Source organism: Lolium rigidum, chromosome 7 (assembly GCF_022539505.1).
Source record: "Lolium rigidum isolate FL_2022 chromosome 7, APGP_CSIRO_Lrig_0.1, whole genome shotgun sequence".
Classification (NCBI taxonomy): domain Eukaryota; kingdom Viridiplantae; phylum Streptophyta; class Magnoliopsida; order Poales; family Poaceae; genus Lolium; species Lolium rigidum.
This window is the reverse complement of record NC_061514.1, coordinates 267,688,731-267,710,860: the sequence shown is the minus strand read 5'-3', so window position 1 is coordinate 267,710,860 and position 22,130 is coordinate 267,688,731. Positions and strand designations below refer to the sequence as shown.

Genomic DNA, 22,130 nt, shown 5'->3' with positions numbered 1-22,130 from the left:
TGTATTAGTTTATGTAAACCATGTTCCAAACTACGTATTAGTTTGTGTAAAATCATGTTCCAATATGTAATATTTGGAACTATGTTCAAATGAAGAGGAAAAAAAATAAGTAAAAAAAAAGGTCACCCCGCTAGAGCCACCCCAGACGCTAACGGACGCGCGGACAAAAACGATCATAACGTTCGCAACACAACCCAAACGGACTCTCGCGAACAATAAAATGCGTCGCGCCGCCCGCTGGAGATGCCCTTACCGAACGAGAGTGGCCCAAAGAAACGCGTCCTACGTGTACCGAGATTTGGTTTTTCATCCCTCCTGCTGTCCTGTAGGCCCTGGCCAGATGGACCTGCAAAGTACCATGGGTTGTTGCCCTAGGATCAAGGCGGGAAGAATAAAAAGAATGGAGTATATCTAGTACCCTTGAGCCTGCAGACAGTTAACTAATTTTAAAACATTTGTTAGACAACGCTTACGAAAACATTGTCTTCTCAGACTAACAAGACACTCATATAAAAAGAGGTTAACAAGACACTTTATCCCATCAAATACTTGTCCTTATCGATGCAGTTATAGTAAACTAATGAAACAACCTTCACAACTGTAGGCGCGGACGATTGTAACAGCCTCCAGCTTACAATACTTTGTCAATAGGCTTCAGCCCTGGTGGTAAATGGTCATAGTTGCCTGGGCAAGCGTCAAACTGGAGGACACGCTTCTTCCCATCCAAGTCCCTCTCGCATTGTTTCAAGACCGTATACTCTGGATTAAGTGTTTTGTAACTACAATTTGTTTAAGATGGGGAAAAAACCTTATTAGTACAACATTATTAAGAATATTAATACACAAAAAACAGTTTAGTTCATTATACCACTCAAACAATATAATCTTATTATACGAGACAAAGAATGCAACCTGGGTTCTCTGAGATCCTCCACACGAATTCCCAATCCATATGATCTCGTACCTTTCAAATGATCATTTTCAACTGCAAATAAGAAGCACTATTTAGACAGTCGGTGAAAGCTTCAAACAAGACATGTCTACTATTAAAGATGACATTCTTTCATATTCAATTAGCTTCTGATAATTCATGTACTGTATGTTCATGGTGTACTTGGTGTTGTACTATCAAGATACCCATCAATATACAATTCTACTTGTTGAACAAAACTACAGCATGAGTTAAAGGCCGACTAGGAAACGTCTTGTACCATATTCTCGTGCGGTTACATAAGAACACTAAGAAACTTAATATAAGCAAATATATTGGTATTTGGGGATTTATGTTCAGACAATGCTGCCAAGAATGGGGGGGGCATCAAATTATTGCTTAAGAGAGCGTATAAAGAGTAGAACTAGATACTGGATTATGGCCACATGAACACACAAGAATTTAGGAGCAACTTTTTATGCAGCAGCTTATTTTATATAAAAGGCATAACTAGGCTGCGTCTGCAAAAAGAAATCTAAGAATTGAAGGGTTGCAAACCTGTGAAACTACAGGTAAAGAAGGGTGGAAACTTGTATGCCAATGCTGCAGAAGATTTGGACGGGCCTAACTTCCCCTATTAAAATATTAATAATGATTATTAAACAAACGAAGACATGAATAGATACTATAAGGATAGGCTCCATGTCCACCTTTTAGTGCATCATATGTGGCGTTTACCAGTGTGCATATTTCACCTTAATAGCTTCTATTAACTCAAATAAAAGGAAACTAAATACAGATATACCTGGAGGAGCAATAATTGTAAGTTATAAACCTTACACAGGTTGAGTTTAGGGCTGGACATAAAACTCGAAGCTCAGCGAGCTTAATGAGCAATCGCCTGGTCGACTCGTTTAGCTCGGTTCTTTGCAGTAACGAACAGAGCCAAACAGTGATTTTAGCTCGCTATAGTTGACGAGCTAAACGAGCTAGCCCGCGAGGCTCGCGTGCATCTCATTTGGCTCGTTAATTTAGAGCCCATCTAACTTTTTTTAAGGGAGGACCCAATCTAACTCTAAATCTTGCAATGACCAAAACATCCCAAACCCCAAATGCACCGCCCAACAGGTATGCATGCTGTGCTGCCTATGCATATCTTGCTTTGCTAGCCAAATCATTATGGTAGCTTTGCTTACCGAATCGTGATGCTCGGCTAGTTGTTTGGCTAATACATGTAAGTATGTACCATGTTAATGCTTGGATACATAACTGATGCATATATGTACTACTTAACCCCTGTTAAACAATATTTTACTAACAATCTTAACTCAAAAGAACATAACGAATAGAGCATTAACAATCACGAGCTTAATGAGCCGAGCTTTCACGAGCCAAGTAGCTCGTAGTCCAGCCCTAGTTGAGTTCCCTAAACATGCAACCACATTGACTACTCATCAAACAATTTTCCATTAAATTCTTAATTTCGAAGGAAGGCAAATATTGTAAGTTATAAAGAAAATAATAATAATGCAAAATATTGTATGTTATGAACCTTACACAGGTTCTGTTCTCCTAAATATTGCCACAGCCATGATTTTTGAGTCGCCGAGTCAAGCCAAGTCACCATGGCTGTGGCTAGTGACTTGCTGGCTTGACTCAGTGACTTGGCTTGTTTAGTCGCCCCAAGTCGCCATGGCAGTAAAAAGAGCACTACCGCACGTGATTCTCTCCTTTGCAATTGATGCCATATGAGTCAAGTCAAGTCGCTTGCGTAACCCAGCCACACCGCGCCGACTATATGGTGACTCAAAAAGCATGGCCACTGTGTTGACTACAAATCAAAACATTTTCCACTGGATTCTTAATTTTACAGGATTCTAAGAATAACTTCCAAGGGAAATAGTTCAGTTCCCTCAAGATTCAGTAAAGTTACAGTATTCCAAAATAAATCTTCAAAACAGGTCATGCATATGAATCATTGGTTGCCACGATACACTGCACATTTTTTCAAAAAGGAAATAACTGAGGTGCAGCTGACCTTTACAAGTAAGTTTGTATCAAGCTGCCAACCTGCAGCTATCTGAAACATGGAATTGTCAACATCATCTGTTGGTTTGTCTTTATCCACCCTAAAGATCACACAAGATGAAGTTGCAGTAAACTGAATCGGTCGCAAAACTGACAAATATGTCTTCATTTAACTTATACCTTGTGGACAGCTCAAGCCCAAGATCGATGTAGTTTAAAGTTCCAATGATGTCATGTCCACCACGATATTTTAGTACCTGATGTAGTATGCAGACTCAATCAAAACACGATATTTTAGTACCTGATGTGGTATTTCAACTCACAGAAGCCACGTTTCAAAGGGTGATTATGATTTATCCTAATTTCGTAAATTCTGGACATTAATGGCAATTTAAATTTTATTCTGCTAGAATTCCAAACAATATGATGATTTTTTAATGCTCAAGTCTGCATTAAACATAAGCATCTAAAGAAATAAACTGTAAGATTTCCTCAAATTAAATACCAAAGTCTATCAAATCTTTTCCTAAAAGTTAAAATAGAGGACAAACATTACATGGCTACAATGGTCTTGTCTACATATGCAACTGGCCATAAGGACGAGAACAATGGCCTGGTAGGCCAGTACAAATAATATGCACGTTATAGAACTATTTTATTCACCTAGGAAAAGATGGCATTCCAACAACACAAATAAACAAATCCCTAAGGACTGGTAGAGTAATTTTATTATGGAAACTGCTATGGTAAATTGCTTCATACATAAGTGATATCCTTCAAAACTCAATTATAGTTGCAGCAAGTTGATAAAAACAGTTCCCTTGGTATCACGAAATGAAATGCAATTGCACTTACCTTTCCAGAAATCTGGTGCTGATAGAATGATGCAACCAGCTGCACACCAAGGAAAAGAAAAGGTTGTTGCATGGAAAAAAATAAATGAATTCTTTATTTGCAAGTCAAAATCCAAGAATTTTACAAATAAGCACACTGCACAAGTAGCAATGTATTTAAATATAAACATAGAATTGTATAGTTCAATATTTCTTTCTAAAGGATGGAAGTGAATAATCATGTTTTACAATTACCCATACCCATCATGGTTGGCACTTGGCACTCTGTCCATAATCTTGTGGAAATACCCAAGCCATTGCAAACTAAAAAGCAGCATCAAGCTTTCTTCTCAAATAACAAAGAATAACTACAAACCTGCGATCTTCGAACAAGCTCTAGGGCAAAAGTAAATGAAGGGCTGAGTGGGCTAGTTGAGCCCACACCATAACTGATAGCACAATTCCAGTTCTTCAAGTCTGTAAAAGGCATAGGATGCTTGCTTCCACCTGTTGGAGTACATTTGTTGGACACAAAGAAAATCAAACTGTTTGTGTCTAATGAAATAAATAAAAGGCTGGAAAGTGTAAAGAAAGTGAACATCTATATCCTGATTAATGTAGGAAACAGCACATGAGTACTAAGAGCATAAGCCTATTGCACCAAATAATAATAAATATATGACATGTCAGCAGCATTTTATAAAAAAAAAACTCCCTAATTGTGCAAACTTGTGGACACATGTACTAGACTAGTTGACTGTTGATTTTTAAAATTCATTAAAGGTATAAACTATATAGTAGTGTCTATTAATACCAGACTAGAAACCCACAGCAGAGAGAAACCAATATGATTCCATGTTTATCTTTCTGCAGCTTCACACTAAATTTAAAAATGTTGCCTTTGTTTTTCATTTAACAGGAAAAAATTAATCTTTCATGAATAATGTATAAACATCTAAATATAATTAGTTCACCAAAAACAACTTGTACAGTATATTCCTTATTGATTGTCCTTCCTAAGTCAAGCAAAACATTGTAAATAGTGAACAAAAAGCCTCAAAAGTGTAAACAAGTGTTTGGGGTGTCGACATAAAAAGGGTACCAAATTAAAAAAAAAATGCAAGAGCCTCAAAATTTGTGACCAACAAAATATAGCTCTGATAATAAGTGAATGTTTAGTAACACGCACCTAGTGGTTTGTATTGCATGCCTGCACTTAAATTGCCTTTTCTCCCAACAAACCATGCACCATAAGGTACCTCACTAGACACTACAAAGAAAGGTAATATTAACATAATATGACATGGCTGAATGGAAGTATTACTTCATATAGAATAGCATAAGTAAATAGATTCAAAATCAATATTGATAGGTATTATGAATGTATTGTTTTTATTCTTTAATCATAATTCAATACTCCAACTATAACTAAGTAATTGCTTACAACAAAATGGGACAAAGGACGCCCCAACTGATAGATTCTCTGAACCATATCTTAAACCCATGACACCATAATCTTCTGAGCATGCCCTGCAAAACAGAGAAATACACTTTGCTATGTTACTAATCATATTTAGAAGTCAAGAAGGAGAACATCTTGTTCTGGATCGTGGAAATGTATAGTTATCAACATGTTAATTGGAAGCTATGTACAACTAAATAGATGATCGACAGCCGCACTGAAGATATATACAAAACCTACCTGTTTGCCATAATCAAAGGGACCGTCCCAAAGGCGCCAATGCGATACTTCGGATGGTAAACACATGAAGACAGCTGCATTGTGCTAGAAAATACAAGTTTGGAACCAAATCAGTATAATTTATGCAACATAATATAATTAGAACTGTGCATGGTTAACAAGAGATCAGTTACGGTTTTGAAGTTGACACGAGAAGGTCAACAAATGTATGGGGATCGTCCAAGTCCCTAAAAAACAGTCAACCCATTTAGTGTTCATCACAACAAGTACGCATTAAAAAACTAGGAAATGTTGCTATTGTAAACTATGCAATAACGACCTCTGCCATCGAAAGTGAGCCTCCCCGCCATTTGTAGACATCTAGTGAATTAAGTTAGGGAAAAAATAACTTCTCTTGCAAAAAAAGCAGGAAAAGGGACAAGAGTCCCTACAAACGAAAAACAAAAAAGAATATAGTTAGAAGTTAAGAACTCGTTTTACACCACCAACATAAATAATTCTACTGAAACACAACCCTATGGTATGTAACGGACAGAACCATATAACAACAAAAAGATAAAAAAGCATATTTGCTTGATGGATACGGTGGCAGTCAGATCAACATGAGAATCTCCCAGCTGCTTCAACATAATCTGCGCATCTATACCCCCAGAATGATTGAGGTAGTCATCAAAGAGGCTGCGTCGTGCAAGCTTTCCAAACATGAGCTCATAAGCTGGCACTAACATCCTGCATGATCGATTAGGTACTTGAGCGCACACAGAAACGAATCGAAGAGCAATGTAGAGCAATACATAGTGTTCGAGTAGTAGAGATCTCATAGCCTAACAGCAGAAGGATTACTTCCACCATAATTCCACATATCTACCGAACGAGCATCGCCGCACATATGCATAAATCTACATCTGAACTAGCCGGATAGAGATTGGGAGCGCGAGCGAATTATATTTAACAACGGAGGTGGTCAGTTACATATCAGAGAATATATAAAGAAATGACCTGAGTAAAAAAGGACGACAGATCTGTGCGAAAACTAACTTTGGAGAAGGGATCTGCAGAGACAGATGAATATTTTGGGGGGAAAGGAGACGATGATAACTATGGGATTTTTCATTAAAAAAAGAGGTAGACGGCGACCTGGTGCGGGCTTCCATGGGAGGGAAGTCGAAGACGGGCGGCACTAGCACCTGCGGGTCCGGCTTCTCCGGCTCCGGCGCCCCCTCCGGCTTCTTGAACCCCATCTCCTGCTGGATCTCCTGCCAACCCTCCCTCTTGGAAACCACTCGCTGCAGATAAAGATCGCAGCTTCTCTTTAGCGCCAATTATACCAATCTTAGGGACGTTTGGGGGTGCGCGGATGGAGAGAGGGCAGATCCCCGCGTGTTGGCGTTTCTGTTCCCAGCGCGTACGTTCGTGTGTTCATGACGCTGGGCGGCGGGGATGGGGTGTCAGGTGTGTCCTCGGCTTCTAAAAAAAAAGAAATCTTTATCATTAAAATGAAACATGGGAATGCCCCTTGTGTCACGCATCTCCACTACTTATAAAAGCACAAACTTGGCAGGAACAATTGATCTCAACCGTATATTAACGTGAATTGAACGGTCCAGATCGCTACAATGATGAGCACCCCAACATAATCACGGCAATTACAGGCTTGCCACCGCGTGACGCACAACCCCAAGCCCAAGCTCCAGATTCCCTCGATTCCTCTGTTTTCTTCTCCTCTCGAGCGCACAACAATGGTAGGGTATCACCGCAAGGAACGCATGGCGCACGAGGCGGATGGCGGTGGCATGCCGGATCCTTGAGCGAGTCGATGCCGAGGACGCCGAGGGGCCACGCTGGGGGCTGGGAGCGCGGTCCGTCGCGGATCCAGAATCCCAGCCACCGCCGAGGACGATTATCCTGCCCGCACCCGGACCAGGAACAACCACCACCGATTAGGAGGTGCGTGGTGTTCGAGATGCCGCGCTGACAAGCATGGCGTACACGACCAGTCTGGACATCACGGCAGGTATGCTCCAAGCGCTTTTCGTTGGAGTGAAATCCGGCATGCTACGATTGCCCCTGTACAAATGCATTTGCCTTAAGTAACAGGGCGATCTAGCCTGGTTGTTTGTGTGGTGTGTAGGGTGTTTGTATAAATGAGTCTCGGCTCTGTGCACAGGTGCCTGAAATTTATCTCGGTCTGTGGACAGGTGCCTGAATTTGCAGCTGTAGGACATTTGTTGTACTATGTGTGGTTCCATCCAGCAGTTAGCAATAACAAAGTTAAAAACTTACAATGTATTTTCTTGCCTAGCAGGTTAGCTTAGATTAGCTGCAGTCAATCTGAAACTCTTAGCATTGAGTTGAACATAGAAGTATGTCATTTTGTTATTTTGTTATAACAGTTAGTACAATGCATTTTATCTATCATGCAACAGGCACAATCAGCCGCCTCAGAACCTCATGCGGCAGCCTATCTTCCTTGTCATTGGGTGCAAAGCCAATCAGAGAGCCCAGCAAGAGCGAGAGACAGCTCACTTTTAGCAATATGCGACGGCAGTTCTGATGTTTGATTCTTGGTATTGTTTATGTTCTTCCGTGACAATTAGCGACGTGCATGCTTCAGGATTCAGGAAAGGGCTCTCTTTCAGAATCTCTTTTTGCTGAGCACAACACTATTATGTTTAATTTCTAGCTCTCGAACCATGTTTTTGTTCATATTTAAGCCTACTAAATTTTGTGTACTCATGTCACCTCAGAGATGGAAGTTTAATGATCAAAGGAGGCTTATTTTCAAGAAACCTAGGAACAACGAATGCAATGTTTATTGGACTTTGAAGAGAAAGCTTCAGAGTTGTTACAATAAAAGCCCATGATGGTTGTAAGCCCGAAGTGTATCTTCTACTCTTCCTGTTGCTACCGTTGCATTCGATGTTAGCTTTCAGGATCTCTGAATAGTTGCATCATTACAGTGTTGCTAAATCTTATTTTAAGTACAAGTTTGTTTGTAATACTTTTTGCTACTATCAGATTATCTTTTATATACATTGTACAATGGTAATTAAATATGATTCAAAGATCGTGCGTTGCACGTGCACGCTTACTAGTGTCTAACACACTCCCTAAAAGGGTTAAACCCGTTAAATAACCGTCAAAATACGGGGTAGGCCTCTACCCGGCCGTCTAGCAGATCTCGTAAAACAGGCCTCCGCGTCGATTTTTTTTTATCTCGGCTAAGGGGTGGCTTCTGGCCCCCTACTTGTGCGGGACGGGAGAGGAAATACAGGGCAAACCCACCATCCCATTTCAGCTATCCCACCCGTTTTCCCCGCGCCGCCGCCATAGCCACCCGCGCGCCGCTGACGGAAACCTTCAGATCAGGCCCCCTCCGCCGCCCGCTGAGCCGCGCCGCGCTGCGTCCACGCCCGCCGCACCCCCGTCGGAGATCCGCGCCGCCGCACCCCCACCGCGGTCTCCTCCGTTGTTTTCGTCGGTGAGTACTCCGTCGCGTTCCTCTTCGTTTTCGCTGGTACAATCGACGTGTTTGGAGGTTGATCTATGCTTCACGGTGGTAGATGACTTCGGAGGATGTGCATATGGAGGATTTGGTGGATTCGTCGACCGATTGGTCCTCGTCGGATTCCGACGATTCAGACCTCGACGAGCTGCTGAACGACGATGACACGGAGATGATGCTGCTCCTGTTCGGCATGAAGCAAATGGAGGACCGCGCCAAGCTGCTGGATCAGAGAAAAGGATCCACTATGGGTGTATGTGCATTCCGCGGAACCGCGCACTCGACCACGAACAGCTAATGCAAGATTATTTTGCCGAGGTACCGACTTATCCTCTCCGCCTCTTCCGTAGAAGGTATCGAATGCGTAGGACTTTGTTCAAGAGAATCGTCAGAGATTGCGAGGAAAATTGCGATTACTTCAAGCAAAGGAGGAACGCTGCCCATGTCATGGGATTTAGCCCATTTCAGAAAATATCAGCCGCCATGAGGGTGATTGCATACGGTATCCCAGCAGACTATACCAATGAGTACCTTCACATTGGTGTACAAACAACCATGAATTATGTGCGTATGTTTGCCAAGATGGTGATCAAGTTGTATGGTGAGACGTATCTCCGAGCTCCAGATGAGCAAGATACGAAGAGACTAATGGAGATCAATGAAAAGAGGGGGTGGCTGGGGATGCTTGGTAGTCTAGATTGCATGCATTGGACATGGAAAAATTGTCCAAAAGCATGGCATGGAATGTATTGTGGCAAAAGTCGTGATGCTACCATTGTTCTTGAAGCTGTGGCCTTCCAAGATTTATGGATTTAGCATGTTTTTTTTGGACTGCCGGGGACACTCAACGACATCAACGTCTTGAATAGATCCCCTTTATTTGCAAGACTAGTTAAGGGTGAAGCACCAACTTGTAACTACAAAGTTATGAACAATGAGTACACCATGGGGTACTATCTCAAAGATGGTATTTACCCTAACTATGCAACTCTTGTGAAGCCGATTAAAGAGAAAAAGGACAAGGCTTCGACAAGAAAAGAAGCTTGCTTCACCAAAAATCAAGAGGCATGCCGCAAGGACATTGAGAGAGCTTTTGGTGTTTTGCAAGCAAAGTTTGTCATTGTCCGAGGTCCTGCAATGTTTTGGGACAAGGAAACTCTTGTTGAAATCATGACATGTTGTGTGACTCTTCACAACATGATCATTGAAGATGAGAGAGGGTTGAACTTACCATGTTTCTATGATAATGTTAGCACCCGAGTGCAGCCCCAGAGGAACCCCGGTCGGGTTGAAGCTTTTCTTGCAGCGCATCGCAACATTGAAGATGCCGAGACTCATCACCAGCTCACCCAAGATCTGATTGATCACCACTGGCAGTTGCATGGCCAATGAGTTTTTACATTCATTTCCTATTGTTGTATGTGTAAAATAGTTATCTTGATTGTTTGATTCGGGAATATTTGTTATTTGTTTAATTCTTCCATTAGAACATTTGTTGGCAGTTCCAAAAAAACATTATTGTAATAATCTATAATATCTATAAAGTTCATCCCCACTAAAAAGCATTTAATGTTTGCAAGCTAAAACCAGAGTGCGACCACATCATCCCAATTATTTATATCCATCAGATTCAAATCTATGGTCATTAGTTTACACATGCAACAATGATAATTCATGCTCTTCTTTTCATAGAGTAGCAACAAATAATCACATTTAATCTTAATCAATATTTAATCTTAATCAGTATGATTGCATTCGCATTCATGTCCATGCAGCTTCACTTGAGCCTGTTAGCATGGGAGCTAGTGTGGTGACCCTGCATACCACTGCATGTTGTAGTATGCCAGTCGTTGATATAACATTCACGAAGTACCATTCCGCAAATATTACATCCCTCAGAGTAGTACAACAGAACATAGCAGGGTCCATAACTCATTCACTTATTATTACAAGCATCAAACATATATTGTCTTGGAGCTCCTCTTGGTTCCTAAGAGGGATACTCCTGGGTTCGAGGCGAACCCACCTTAACTTACAATATAGAAGTTTCACTAGGTTATACATTTATTACCTCGAGCAGCTAAATACTAAGAGTTCCCACTGCTCGGCTACTACTGCTACTCAGTGCTTCTAGGCTTGTTCTCCTCCGGAAGCCTCCCCGGTTCCGTAGACTATGAGGTAGTCTACGCCTTCAATACCTCCCGAGAGGTCAGGTTCTTCATAGCCGATGATCTCGGCTCCTTCATGGTTGTCGTAGTCCTCCTCCAGACGATTCAGACAATCTAAGCAAGGGATTTAAGAGTGGGATGAGTACGAGCGTACTCAACAAGTTCATTATAGATAAGAGGTGTTTAATACACTAGCTACAGCATTAGACCAGAAAGTCTAATACCAATGCAGGTTTTGGCAAACATTTCTTCAAGAGATTGCTTTTATTTCAAAGAGCTATGTCCGTCAGCCTTCACCGGTTTATTAGAACTTCATGGAGTTCCTTTCCGGCCGCGTTCGCAGTTCCATATCCCGGAACAGGGAGTGACAGGTCACAGTTCTTTACACTCTGCAGAGGTGTGTTGCTTTACCCATAAGAAATCTTAACCTTGGTGCCAACCGGGCAGCTTTCTCGTCCACACTTCCTATGGTGTGAGGCCCGGTATAAGGTCTAGCCAATCATGTTCCTCCGCTACCTCGAACACCCACCCTTTGTTGCATGCCCCGACCCTGGGTCCACGTCGGTCCCATTATTCCCGTAGATTTCAGGGTGGACCCCGACCACGACGTCAATGCAGGGCTCTACCATACATTACTACGCCGGTAGCTGCAACCCATCCTAGACCGCAATACCGTGGGGACTTAGGACTCCCCAGCCTCACCATCTTGCTCCTTCGGGCGACAAGTGTACTACGGACAATGCCGTGGGGACTTAGGACTCCCCAGCCTCACCAGCTTGCCCCCTTGGATTACAAGTGTACTACGGTAAATCGCATCCGTTGATGAACGAGAGGTGGAAACACTTTTGACTACTCCGTCCCACTCCGGATCTTATGGTTAACACGGGTATTACGGCACAAGAATCACTGGACGCATTTGTTGTTTAATCCTAGATGGATATAAACCCTTGCAATGGAACCTCCACCATATCAACACAATCCATGGTTCCATTGCCAACCACATAGTCATATTCATAGTTATGAAAGTAGTGGTTTTGGTTTTTTATGCAATAGTGATAACCATAGTACTTTGCAAGTAATTTGATAGAAATACTCAAATGACATGAGCAAGTGATGAACTTGCCTGAACATTGCAAAGTTTTGCAGTTGGATGGTGTGGACTGACCCTTGTCCTCTGTCTCTGAAAAATAGCATCATTGTCCGATAAGGGCAATGGTTAAAGAAGCAATTATGCATGATTCCAGTTTTAGGGTTTGTTCCCCCCTTCCGATGTCGTTATTATTTCATGTGAGAGGTTATTACTAAGAACAATTTGGAGATTCTCTCGTTTAGGGTAAATACAACCTTGAAATATTGTCAAGGTGTTTTTATAGTCCAATTACATTAATGGACTTATTTTCTTTATTGAAAATAATATGTGTGATTTAAATCATTATTTAAATCATCAAATTAAGACTTATTATTAATTATCTTCAAAAATTCTCTTTGATATTTTATTTGGATAGATAATTTTATGCTGATTGATTTTCATATTTTTAATTATTTTTTTAGAGCTCTTATCAATTTTCTATTGAATTTTAAAGTTTCTGGTTTTTAATTGAATTGTGAAAAGTCACAATTGCCCCTTGGCCTAGGCCTGGAATTAAAACTCGAAACTCGCGAGCTAAACGAGTAACTCGTGACTCGACTCGCCTCGACTCGAACTCGGTGTATAACGAGCCAAGCCGAGTTTCATATTTTGTCGTTAAATGAGTTCAAGCTAAACGAGCCGAGTTCATCGAACTCACGAGTAGCTCGTTTAGCTCGGTAAAAATGAATTTAGCCCAAGTCCACCAAAATGCGCAAGTATATTTGTGGTTTCTCAACTTGGCAATCTTATGCTGATGATATATTGAGCATTGTTGTTTATATTTTTGTGGTACCATAGTCCCAATGCTTGTTGTTCATTATTTATGCCCAAATTTTCGGGGAAAATGCATTGTGCATATTACATGTTCTATTTGATAGTTTTAAACGAGCTACTCGTGAGTTACTGGCAAGCTCTGCGAGTCGAGCCGAGTTTCAAATCCAGACTCGATTGTTAAACGAGTCGAGTCGAGCTAACTCGATTGTTGACCGAGCTTTAGCGAGTCAAGTCGAGCTTGCTCGGCTCGGCTCGAATTCCAGCCCTACCTGGGCCCCACCTGTCAGGTGGCCTAACGGGTTGAGTCTAACCCGAGCCGCCCCAACCGGCTCGGTCGGACCCAGACGCGCTCTTCCTCTCCCCTCTCGCGAAACCCTAACCTCTCCCGCGACGCGGTGGTCACCTGCGCCGTCGCCGCTTTGTTCCGGCCACCTCCGGCCATCGCCGGCGGTGAGATGGGGCGCATCTGCACCGCCTCGTGACGGCGCACCAGATCTACGGCATCGATCTGGTCCTCGCCGCCTCCGCTTCTCGTCCCCAACTCGCTTGCTCGCAAGGCCGTGGAGTTCTGATACGTCCAAATTGCATCACTATTTTATATCATAATTTGCTGTTATTCATTGATATATTTCATATTGGGACACAATACTTATGTTATTTCATCTATTTTGCATGTTTCATGATTATTTGGAGATCAAGCACCGGAGCCAAGATTCTGCTGGAAAAAGCACCGTCAGAATGCAATATTTCGGAAGATCAACTGTGGAAGGGAGTTTTACCAAAAATCCTATTTTTCCAGATGACGAAGGGAGCCAGAAGGAAGGGCCAGGAGGACCCAGGGTGGGCCCACACCCTAGGGCGGCGCGGCCCAGGCCCTGGCCGCGCCGCCATGTGGTGTGGAGGGCCCACGACCCCTTTCGCCTCCTTTTCTTCGCCAAACCCTTCGTCCCGAAGACACAAGCCATAGAGGAATCCTCACGAAGGGTTACAGCCGCCTCTGCGGGGCGGAGAACACCAGAGAGAAAAGAGCTCTCCGGCGGGCAGGAATCCGCCGGGGAAATTCCCTCCCGGGAGGGAAATCGACGCCATCGTCACCGCCATCGAGCTGGACATCATCTCCATCACCATCATCATCATCTTCACCATCATCACCGCCATCTCCTCCGCAGCACCTCGTCACCGCCGTAGCAATTTGGGTTTGATCTTGATTGTTTGATAGGGGAAACTCTCCCGGTATCTATTCATACTTGTTGTTGATGCTATTGAGTGAAACCGTTGAACCAAGTTCATGTTCAGATTGTTATTCATCATCATATTACCTCTGATCATGTTCCATATGATGTCTCGTGAGTAGTTCGTTTAGTTCTTGAGGACATGGGTGAAGTCTAAATGTTAGTAGTGAACTATGGTTGAGTAATATTCAATGGTGTGATATTTAAGTTGTGGTGTGGTGCGTAGTTGACGTGGGAGTTAGAAATCTTTGTGGTGTAGCTTTTCTTCAGTTCCCCGGCAACGGCGCCAGAAAATATGCTTGATGGCGTGTATTTCACACGTTCGTTGGGCAACCCCAAGAGGAAGGTATGATGAGCACAGCGAGCAAGTTTTCCCTCGGAAAGAAACCAAGGTTTATCGAACCGGGAGGAGCCAAGAAGCACGTTGAAGGTTGATGGCGGCGGGATGTAGTGCGGCGCAACACCGGAGATTCCGGCGCCAACGTGGAACCCGCACAACACAACCAAAGTACTTTGCCCCAACGAAACAGGTGAGGTTGTCAATCTCACCGGCTTGCTGTAACAAAGGATTAACCGTATTGTGTGGAAGATGATTGTTTGCAGAGAAAACAGGTAAAAACAAGTATTGCGATAGATTGTATTTCAGTAAAGAGAATTGGACCGGGGTCCACAGTTCACTAGAGGTGTCTCTCCCATAAGACGAACAGCATGTTGGGTGAACAAATTACGGTTGGGCAATTGACAAATAAAGAGAGCATGACAATGCACATACATATCATGATGAGTATAGTGAGATTTAATTGGGCATTACGACAAAGTACATAGACCGCCATCCAAGCTGCATCTATGCCTAAAAAGTCCACCTTCGAGTTATCATCCGAACCCCCTCCGGTATTAAGTTGCAAAGCAACGAGACAATTGCATTAAGTATGGTGCGTAATGTAATCAACAACTACATCCTTAGACATAGCATCAATGTTTTATCCCTAGTGGCAACGAGCACAACACAACCTTAGAACTTTACGTCATCTGTCCCAGTGTCAATGCGGGCATGAACCCACTATCGAGCATAAGTACTCCCTCTTGGAGTTAAAAGCATCTACTTGGCCAGAGCATCTACTAGTAACGGAGAGCATGCAAGATCATAAACAACACATAAGCATAACTTTGATAATCAACATAACAAGTATTCTCTATTCATCGGATCCCAACAAACGCAACATATAGAATTACGGATAGATGATCTTGATCATGATAGGCAGCTCACAAGATCCGACAATGATAGCACAATGGGGAGAAGACAACCATCTAGCTACTGCTATGGACCCATAGTCCAGGGGTAGACTACTCACTCATCACTCCGGAGGCGACCATGGCGGTGTAGAGTCCTCCGGGAGATGATTCCCCTCTCCGGCGAGGGTGCCGGAGGCGATCTCCGAGGATCCCCGAGATGGGATCGGCGGCGACGGCGTCTCAGTAAGGTTTTCCGTATCGTGGCTCTCGGTACTGGAAGTTTCGTCACGGAGGCTTTAAGTAGGCGGAAGGGAAAGTCGAGAGGCGGCACGGGGGGCCCACACCATAGGCCGGCGCGGCCAGGGGTGGGGCCGCGCCGCCCTAGGGTTTGGCCACCCCGTGGCCCCTCTTCGTCTCGTCTTCGGACTTCTGGAAGCTTCGTGGAAAAATAGGCCTCTGGGCTTTTATTTCGTCCAATTCCGAGAATATTTCTTTACTAGGATTTACTGAAACCAAAAACAGCGAGAAAACGAGCAACTGGCACTTCGGCATCTTGTTAATAGGTTAGTTCCGAGAAAATGCACGAATATGACATAAAGTGTGCATAAAACATGTAGATAACATCAATAATGTGGCATGGAACACAAGAAATTATCGATACGTTGGAGACGTATCAGCATCCCCAAGCTTAGTTCACGCTCGTCCCGAGCAGGTAAAACGATAACAAAGATAATTTACGGAGTGACATGCCATCATAAACTTGATCATACTATTTGTAAAGCATATGTAGAGAATGCAGCGATCAAAACAATGTGTATGACATGAGTAAACAAGTGAATCATAAAGCAAAGACTTTTCATGAATAGCACTTCAAGACAAGCATCAATAAGTCTTGCATAAGAGTTAACTCATAAAGCAATAATTCAAAGTAAAGGTATTGAAGCAACACAAAAGAAGATTAAGTTTCAGCGGTTGCTTTCAACTTGTAACATATATATCTCATGGATATTGTCAACATAGAGTAATATAATAAGTGCAATAAGCAAGTATGTAGGAATCAATGCACAGTTCACACAAGTGTTTGCTTCTTGAGGTGGAGAGAAATAGGTGAACTGACTCAACATTGAAAGTAAAAGAATGGTCCTCATAGAGGAAAAGCATCGATTGCTATATTTGTGCTAGAGCTTTGATTTTGAAAACATGAAACAATTTTGTCAACGGTAGTAATAAAGCATATGCATCATGTAAATTATATCTTATAAGTTGCAAGCCTCATGCATAGTGTACCAATAGTGCTCGCACCTTGTCCTAATTAGCTTGGACTACCTGGATTATCACCGCAATACATATGCTTTAACCAAGTTTCACAAAGGGGTACCTCTATGCACGCTTGTACAAAGGTCTAAGGAGAAAGCTCGCATTTGGATTTCTCGCTTTTGATTATTCTCAACTTAGACATCCATACCGGGACAACATAGACAACGAGATAATGGACTCCTCTTTTAATGCTTTAAGCATTTGACAACAATTAATTCTTTTCTCATTAGAGATTTGAGGATATTTGTCCAAAACTGAAACTTCCACCATGAATCATGGCTTTAGTTAGCGGCCCAATGTTTTTCTCTCACAATATGCATGCTCAAACCATTCAACTCAGTGTAGATCGCCCTTACTTCAGACAAGACGAACATGCATAGCAACTCACATGAAATTCAACAATGAGTTGATGGCGTTCCCCGATAAACATGGTTATCGCACAACAAGCAACTTAATAAGAGATAAAGTGCATAATTACATATTCAATACCACAATATTTTTTAAGCTATTTGTCCCATGAGCTATATATTGCAAAGGTGAATGATGGAATTTTAAAGGTAGCACTCAAGCAATTTACTTTGGAATGGCGGGAAAATACCATGTAGTAGGTAGGTATGGTGGACACAAATGGCATAGTGGTTGGCTCAAGTATTTTGGATGCATGAGAAGTATTCCCTCTCGATACAAGGTTTAGGCTAGCAAGGCTTATTTGAAACAAACACAAGGATGAACGGTACAGCAAAACTCACATAAAAGACATATTGAAAGCATTATAAGACTCTACACCATCTTCCTTGTTGTTCAAACTCAATACTAGAAATTATCTAGACCTTAGAGAAACCAAATATGCAAACCAAATTTTAGCATGCTCTATGTATTTCTTCATTAATGGGTGCAAAGCATATGATGCAAGAGCTTAAACATGAGCACAACAATTGCCAAGTATCACATTACCCAAGACATTTATAGCAATTACTACATGTATCATTTTCCAATTCCAACCATATAACAATTTAACGAAGGAGAAACTTCGCCATGAATACTATGAGTAGAAACCAAGGACATATTTGTCCATATGCTACAGCGGAGCGTGTATCTCTCCCATAAAGTGAATGCTAGGATCCATTTTATTCAAACAAAACAAAAACAAAAACAAACAGACGCTCCAAGAAAAAGCACATAAGATGTGGCCGAATAAAAATATAGTTTCAGGGGAGGAACCTGATAATTTGTCGATGAAGAAGGGGATGCCTTGGGCATCCCCAAGCTTAAACGCTTGAGTCTTCTTGATATATGCAGGGGTGAACCACCGGGTGCATCCCCAAGCTTAGAGCTTTCACTCTCCTTGATCATGTTGCATCATACTCCTCTCTTGATCCTTGAAAACTTCCTCCACACCAAACTCGAAACAACTCATTAGAGGGTTAGTGCACAATATAAATGGACATATTCAGAGGTGACACAATCATTCTTAACACTTCTGGACATTGCATAATGCTACTGGACATTAGTGGATCAAAGAAATTCATCCAACATAGCGAAAGAGGCAATGCGAAATAAAAGGCAGAATCTGTCAAAACAGAACAGTTCGTATTGACGAATTTTAAAATGGCACCAGACTTGCTCAAATGAAAATGCTCAAATTGAATGAAAGTTGCGTACATATCTGAGGATCATGCACGTAAATTGGCATAATTTTATGAGCTTCCTGCAGGGCAGTGGGCTCAGATTCGTGACAGCAAAGAAATCTGGAACTGCGCAGTAATCCAAATCTAGTACTTACTTTTCTATCAACGGCTTAACTTGGCACAACAAAACTCAAAACTAAGATAAGGAGAGGTTGCTACAGTAGTAAACAACTTCCAAGACACAAAATAAAAACAAAATACTGTAGGTAAAAACATGGGTTGTCTCCCATAAGCGCTTTTCTTTAACGCCTTTCAGCTAGGCGCGAAAGTGTGTATCAAGTATTATCAAGGGGTGAAGCATCAACATTACCTTGGGCTTTACCCTTACTTTTCTTATTGTTTTTCTTTCCCTTTGGTTTAGGAAATATACGAGTTTCTCCCGGTATAGAGGTGAATTTCAAAGTGCCTTCTCCAACATCAATGACTGCTCCCAATAGTTTCAGCGAGGGATCTTCGAGTGTGAGTTTTCCTGTTTCAACAACAAGATAATCAATAGATATTGTTCTTCCACAAATAGTTGTATGCACACCTGCGGCTATTCCTTTAGGGATTATAGTAGAGTTATCAATGAGAGTTATCTTTTCTCCTCCTTCCTCAACTCCCCAAAGTTTCAAAGATTTATAAATACTTTCAGGCATAAGGCAAAATTCATACATAATATCACAGTAAGCATGGAGGGTTCGATCACCGATAACAATTTTAACAGCAGGATCCCACAATGAGAGTTTAGAGTTCACTAAGACTTTTTCAAGACGATTACGAATGTGGCAATAGTTATCATTCAAGCGAGATGTACTTATCTCCAGAGTATTTAATCTACTATATATGCTAGCGAGGACTGAATCAAAGTTATTAGTTGAATCATATGATGCAACCAACTTCTTTATGGCATTAAAAGCTTGATCCCCATTGCAATGAAGGAAATCTCCTCCCACTAAAGTATCCAAAGCATATCTATAGCGAACCATAAGACCAAAATAAAAATTGCTAAGGAGCAAACTTAGAGTCATTTGAGGTTCGAGTTTACGATAAGAAGTAAAAATTCTAGACCAGGCATCCTTAAAACTCTCCTCATCCCCTTGTTTAAAAGTGAAGACTAATTCTTCGTGCGAAGAAGTAACGAGTTCGGAGCTAGACATGGTAACAAAAGTAACTAAATTTTTTTTTGTATTTTTAATATAGAGTGCGAGACAATAAAGTAAACTAGATAAAGTAAATGCAAGTAAACTAATTTTTTTGTGTTTTCGATATAGCAAACAAGATAGAAAATAAAGTAAAACTAGCAACTAATTTTTTTGTATTTTGATTTAGTGCAGCAAACAAAGTAGTAAATAAAATAAAGCAATACAAAAACAAAGTAAAGAGATTGAGAAGTGGAGACTCCCCTTGCGGCGTGTCTTGATCTCCCGGCAACGGCGCGAAAAATATCTGGTGCGTAGTTGACGTGGGAGTTAGAAATCTTTGTGGTGTAGCTTTTCTTCAGTTCCCGGCAACGGCGCCGGAAAATATGCTTGATGGCGTGTATTTCACACGTTCGTTGGGCAACCCCAAGAGGAAGGTATGATGAGCACGGCAGCAAGTTTTCCCTCGAGAAAGAAACCAAGGTTTATCGAACCGGGAGGAGCCAAGAAGCACGTTGAAGGTTGATGGCGGCGGGATGTAGTGCGGCGCAACACCGGAGATTCCGGCGCCAACGTGGAACCTGCACAACACAACCAAAGTACTTTGCCCCAACGAAACAGTGAGGTTGTCAATCTCACCGGCTTGCTGTAACAAAGGATTAACCGTATTGTGTGGAAGATGATTGTTTGCGAGAGAAAACGGTAAAAACAAGTATTGCAGTAGATTGTATTTCGGTAAAGAGAATTGGACCGGGGTCCACGAGTTCACTAGAGGTGTCTCTCCCATAAGACGAACAGCATGTTGGGTGAACAAATTACGGTTGGGCAATTGACAAATAAAGAGAGCATGACAATGCACATACATATCATGATGAGTATAGTGAGATTTAATTGGGCATTACGACAAAGTACATAGACCGCCATCCAAGCTGCATCTATGCCTAAAAAGTCCACCTTCGAGGTTATCATCCGAACCCCCTCCGGTATTAAGTTGCAAAGCAACGAGACAATTGCATTAAGTATGGTGCGTAATGTAATCAACAACTACATCCTTAGACATAGCATCAATGTTTTATCCCTAGTGGCAACGACACAACACAACCTTAGAACTTTACATCCTTTGTCCCAGTGTCAATGCGGGCATGAACCCACTATCGAGCATAAGTACTCCCTCTTGGAGTTAAAAGCATCTACTTGGCCGGAGCATCTACTAGTAACGGAGAGCATGCAAGATCATAAACAACACATAAGCATAACTTTGATAATCAACATAACAAGTATTCTCTATTCATCGGATCCCAACAAACGCAACATATAGAATTACGAGATAGATGATCTTGATCATGATAGGCAGCTCACAAGATCCGACAATGATAGCACAATGGGGAGAAGACAACCATCTAGCTACTGCTATGGACCCATAGTCCAGGGGTAGACTACTCACTCATCACTCCGGAGGCGACCATGGCGGTGTAGAGTCCTCCGGGAGATGATTCCCCTCTCCGGCAGGGTGCGGAGGCGATCTCCGAGGATCCCCGAGATGGGATCGGCGGCGACGGCGTCTCGGTGAGGTTTTCCGTATCGTGGCTCTCGGTACTGGAAGTTTCGTCACGGAGGCTTTAAGTAGGCGGAAGGGCAAGTCGAGAGGCGGCACAGGGGGCCCACACCATAGGCCGGCGCGGCCAGGGGTGGGGCCGCGCCGCCCTAGGGTTTGGCCACCCCGTGGCCCCTCTTCGTCTCGTCTTCGGACTTCTGGAAGCTTCGTGGAAAAATAGGCCTCTGGGCTTTTATTTCGTCCAATTCCGAGAATATTTCTTTACTAGGATTTCTGAAACCAAAAACAGCGAGAAAACGACAAGCGGCACTTCGGCATCTTGTTAATAGGTTAGTTCCAGAAAATGCACGAATATGACATAAAGTGTGCATAAAACATGTAGATAACATCAATAATGTGGCATGGAACACAAGAAATTATCGATACGTTGGAGACGTATCATGGTGTTATTCTTCTAGTGGTGTCGTGTGAACGTCGACTACACGACACTTCACCTTTATGGGCCTAGGGGAATGCATCTTGTACTCGTTTGCCAATTGCGGGGTTGCCGGAGTGACAGAAACCTGAGCCCCGTTGGTATATCGATGCGGGAGGGATCGCGAGGATCTCGAGTTTAAGGCTGTGGTTAGATTTATTCTTAATTACTTTCTTGTAGTTGCGGATGCTTGCAAGGGGTATAATCACAAGTATGTATTTAGTCCTAGGAAGGGCGGTACATTAGCATAGGTTCACCCACACAACACTTATCATAACAATGAAGATTATTTAGCCGTATGTAGCGAAAGCACTAGACTAAAATCCCGTGTGTCCTCGAGAACGTTTGGTCATTATAAGTAAACAAACCGGCTTGTCCTTTGTGCTAAAAAGGATTGGGCCACTCACTGCAATTATTTCTCTCGCATTTTACTTACTCG

The 22,130-nt window shown here is 42.3% G+C and overlaps 1 protein-coding gene across 2 annotated transcripts; it reads right to left on the bottom strand.

Annotated features, from left to right (window-relative positions):
- Window positions 1–449: 449 nt before the first annotated feature.
- LOC124676653 lies at window positions 450–6,883 on the bottom strand. Of its 2 annotated transcripts, XM_047212693.1 has the most exons (14): window positions 6,632–6,883; window positions 6,079–6,223; window positions 5,814–5,854; window positions 5,668–5,721; window positions 5,495–5,578; window positions 5,237–5,322; window positions 4,982–5,062; window positions 4,169–4,299; window positions 3,815–3,853; window positions 3,140–3,216; window positions 2,970–3,060; window positions 1,490–1,565; window positions 913–985; window positions 450–779 (listed from the first exon to the last, which is right to left on the bottom strand). In XM_047212693.1, the coding sequence occupies exons 1-14, from the start codon at window positions 6,733–6,735 to the stop codon at window positions 632–634; spliced, it is 1,230 nt and encodes a 409-aa protein (XP_047068649.1). In that variant the 5' UTR covers window positions 6,736–6,883; the 3' UTR covers window positions 450–631. The 2 variants fall into 2 exon arrangements, 1 of the variants encoding a protein (XP_047068649.1); XR_006993729.1 differs by lacking the exon at window positions 1,490–1,565 and having other exon boundaries at window positions 665–779.
- Window positions 6,884–22,130: the final 15,247 nt, after the last annotated feature.

Bases quoted from the DNA above. Each gene is read 5' to 3' on its own strand.
- LOC124676653 (XM_047212693.1), bottom strand. From the start codon at position 6,735: ATGGGGTTCAAGAAGCCGGAGGGGGCGCCGGAGCCGGAGAAGCCGGAC. The intron at 5,855-6,078 runs GTATCCATCAAG...TTAATTCACTAG, and splicing joins ATGTTGATCTGACTGCCACC to ATGTCTACAAATGGCGGGGA. The intron at 5,063-5,236 runs GTAAGCAATTAC...CTTTCTTTGTAG, and splicing joins GTCCTTTGTCCCATTTTGTT to TGTCTAGTGAGGTACCTTAT.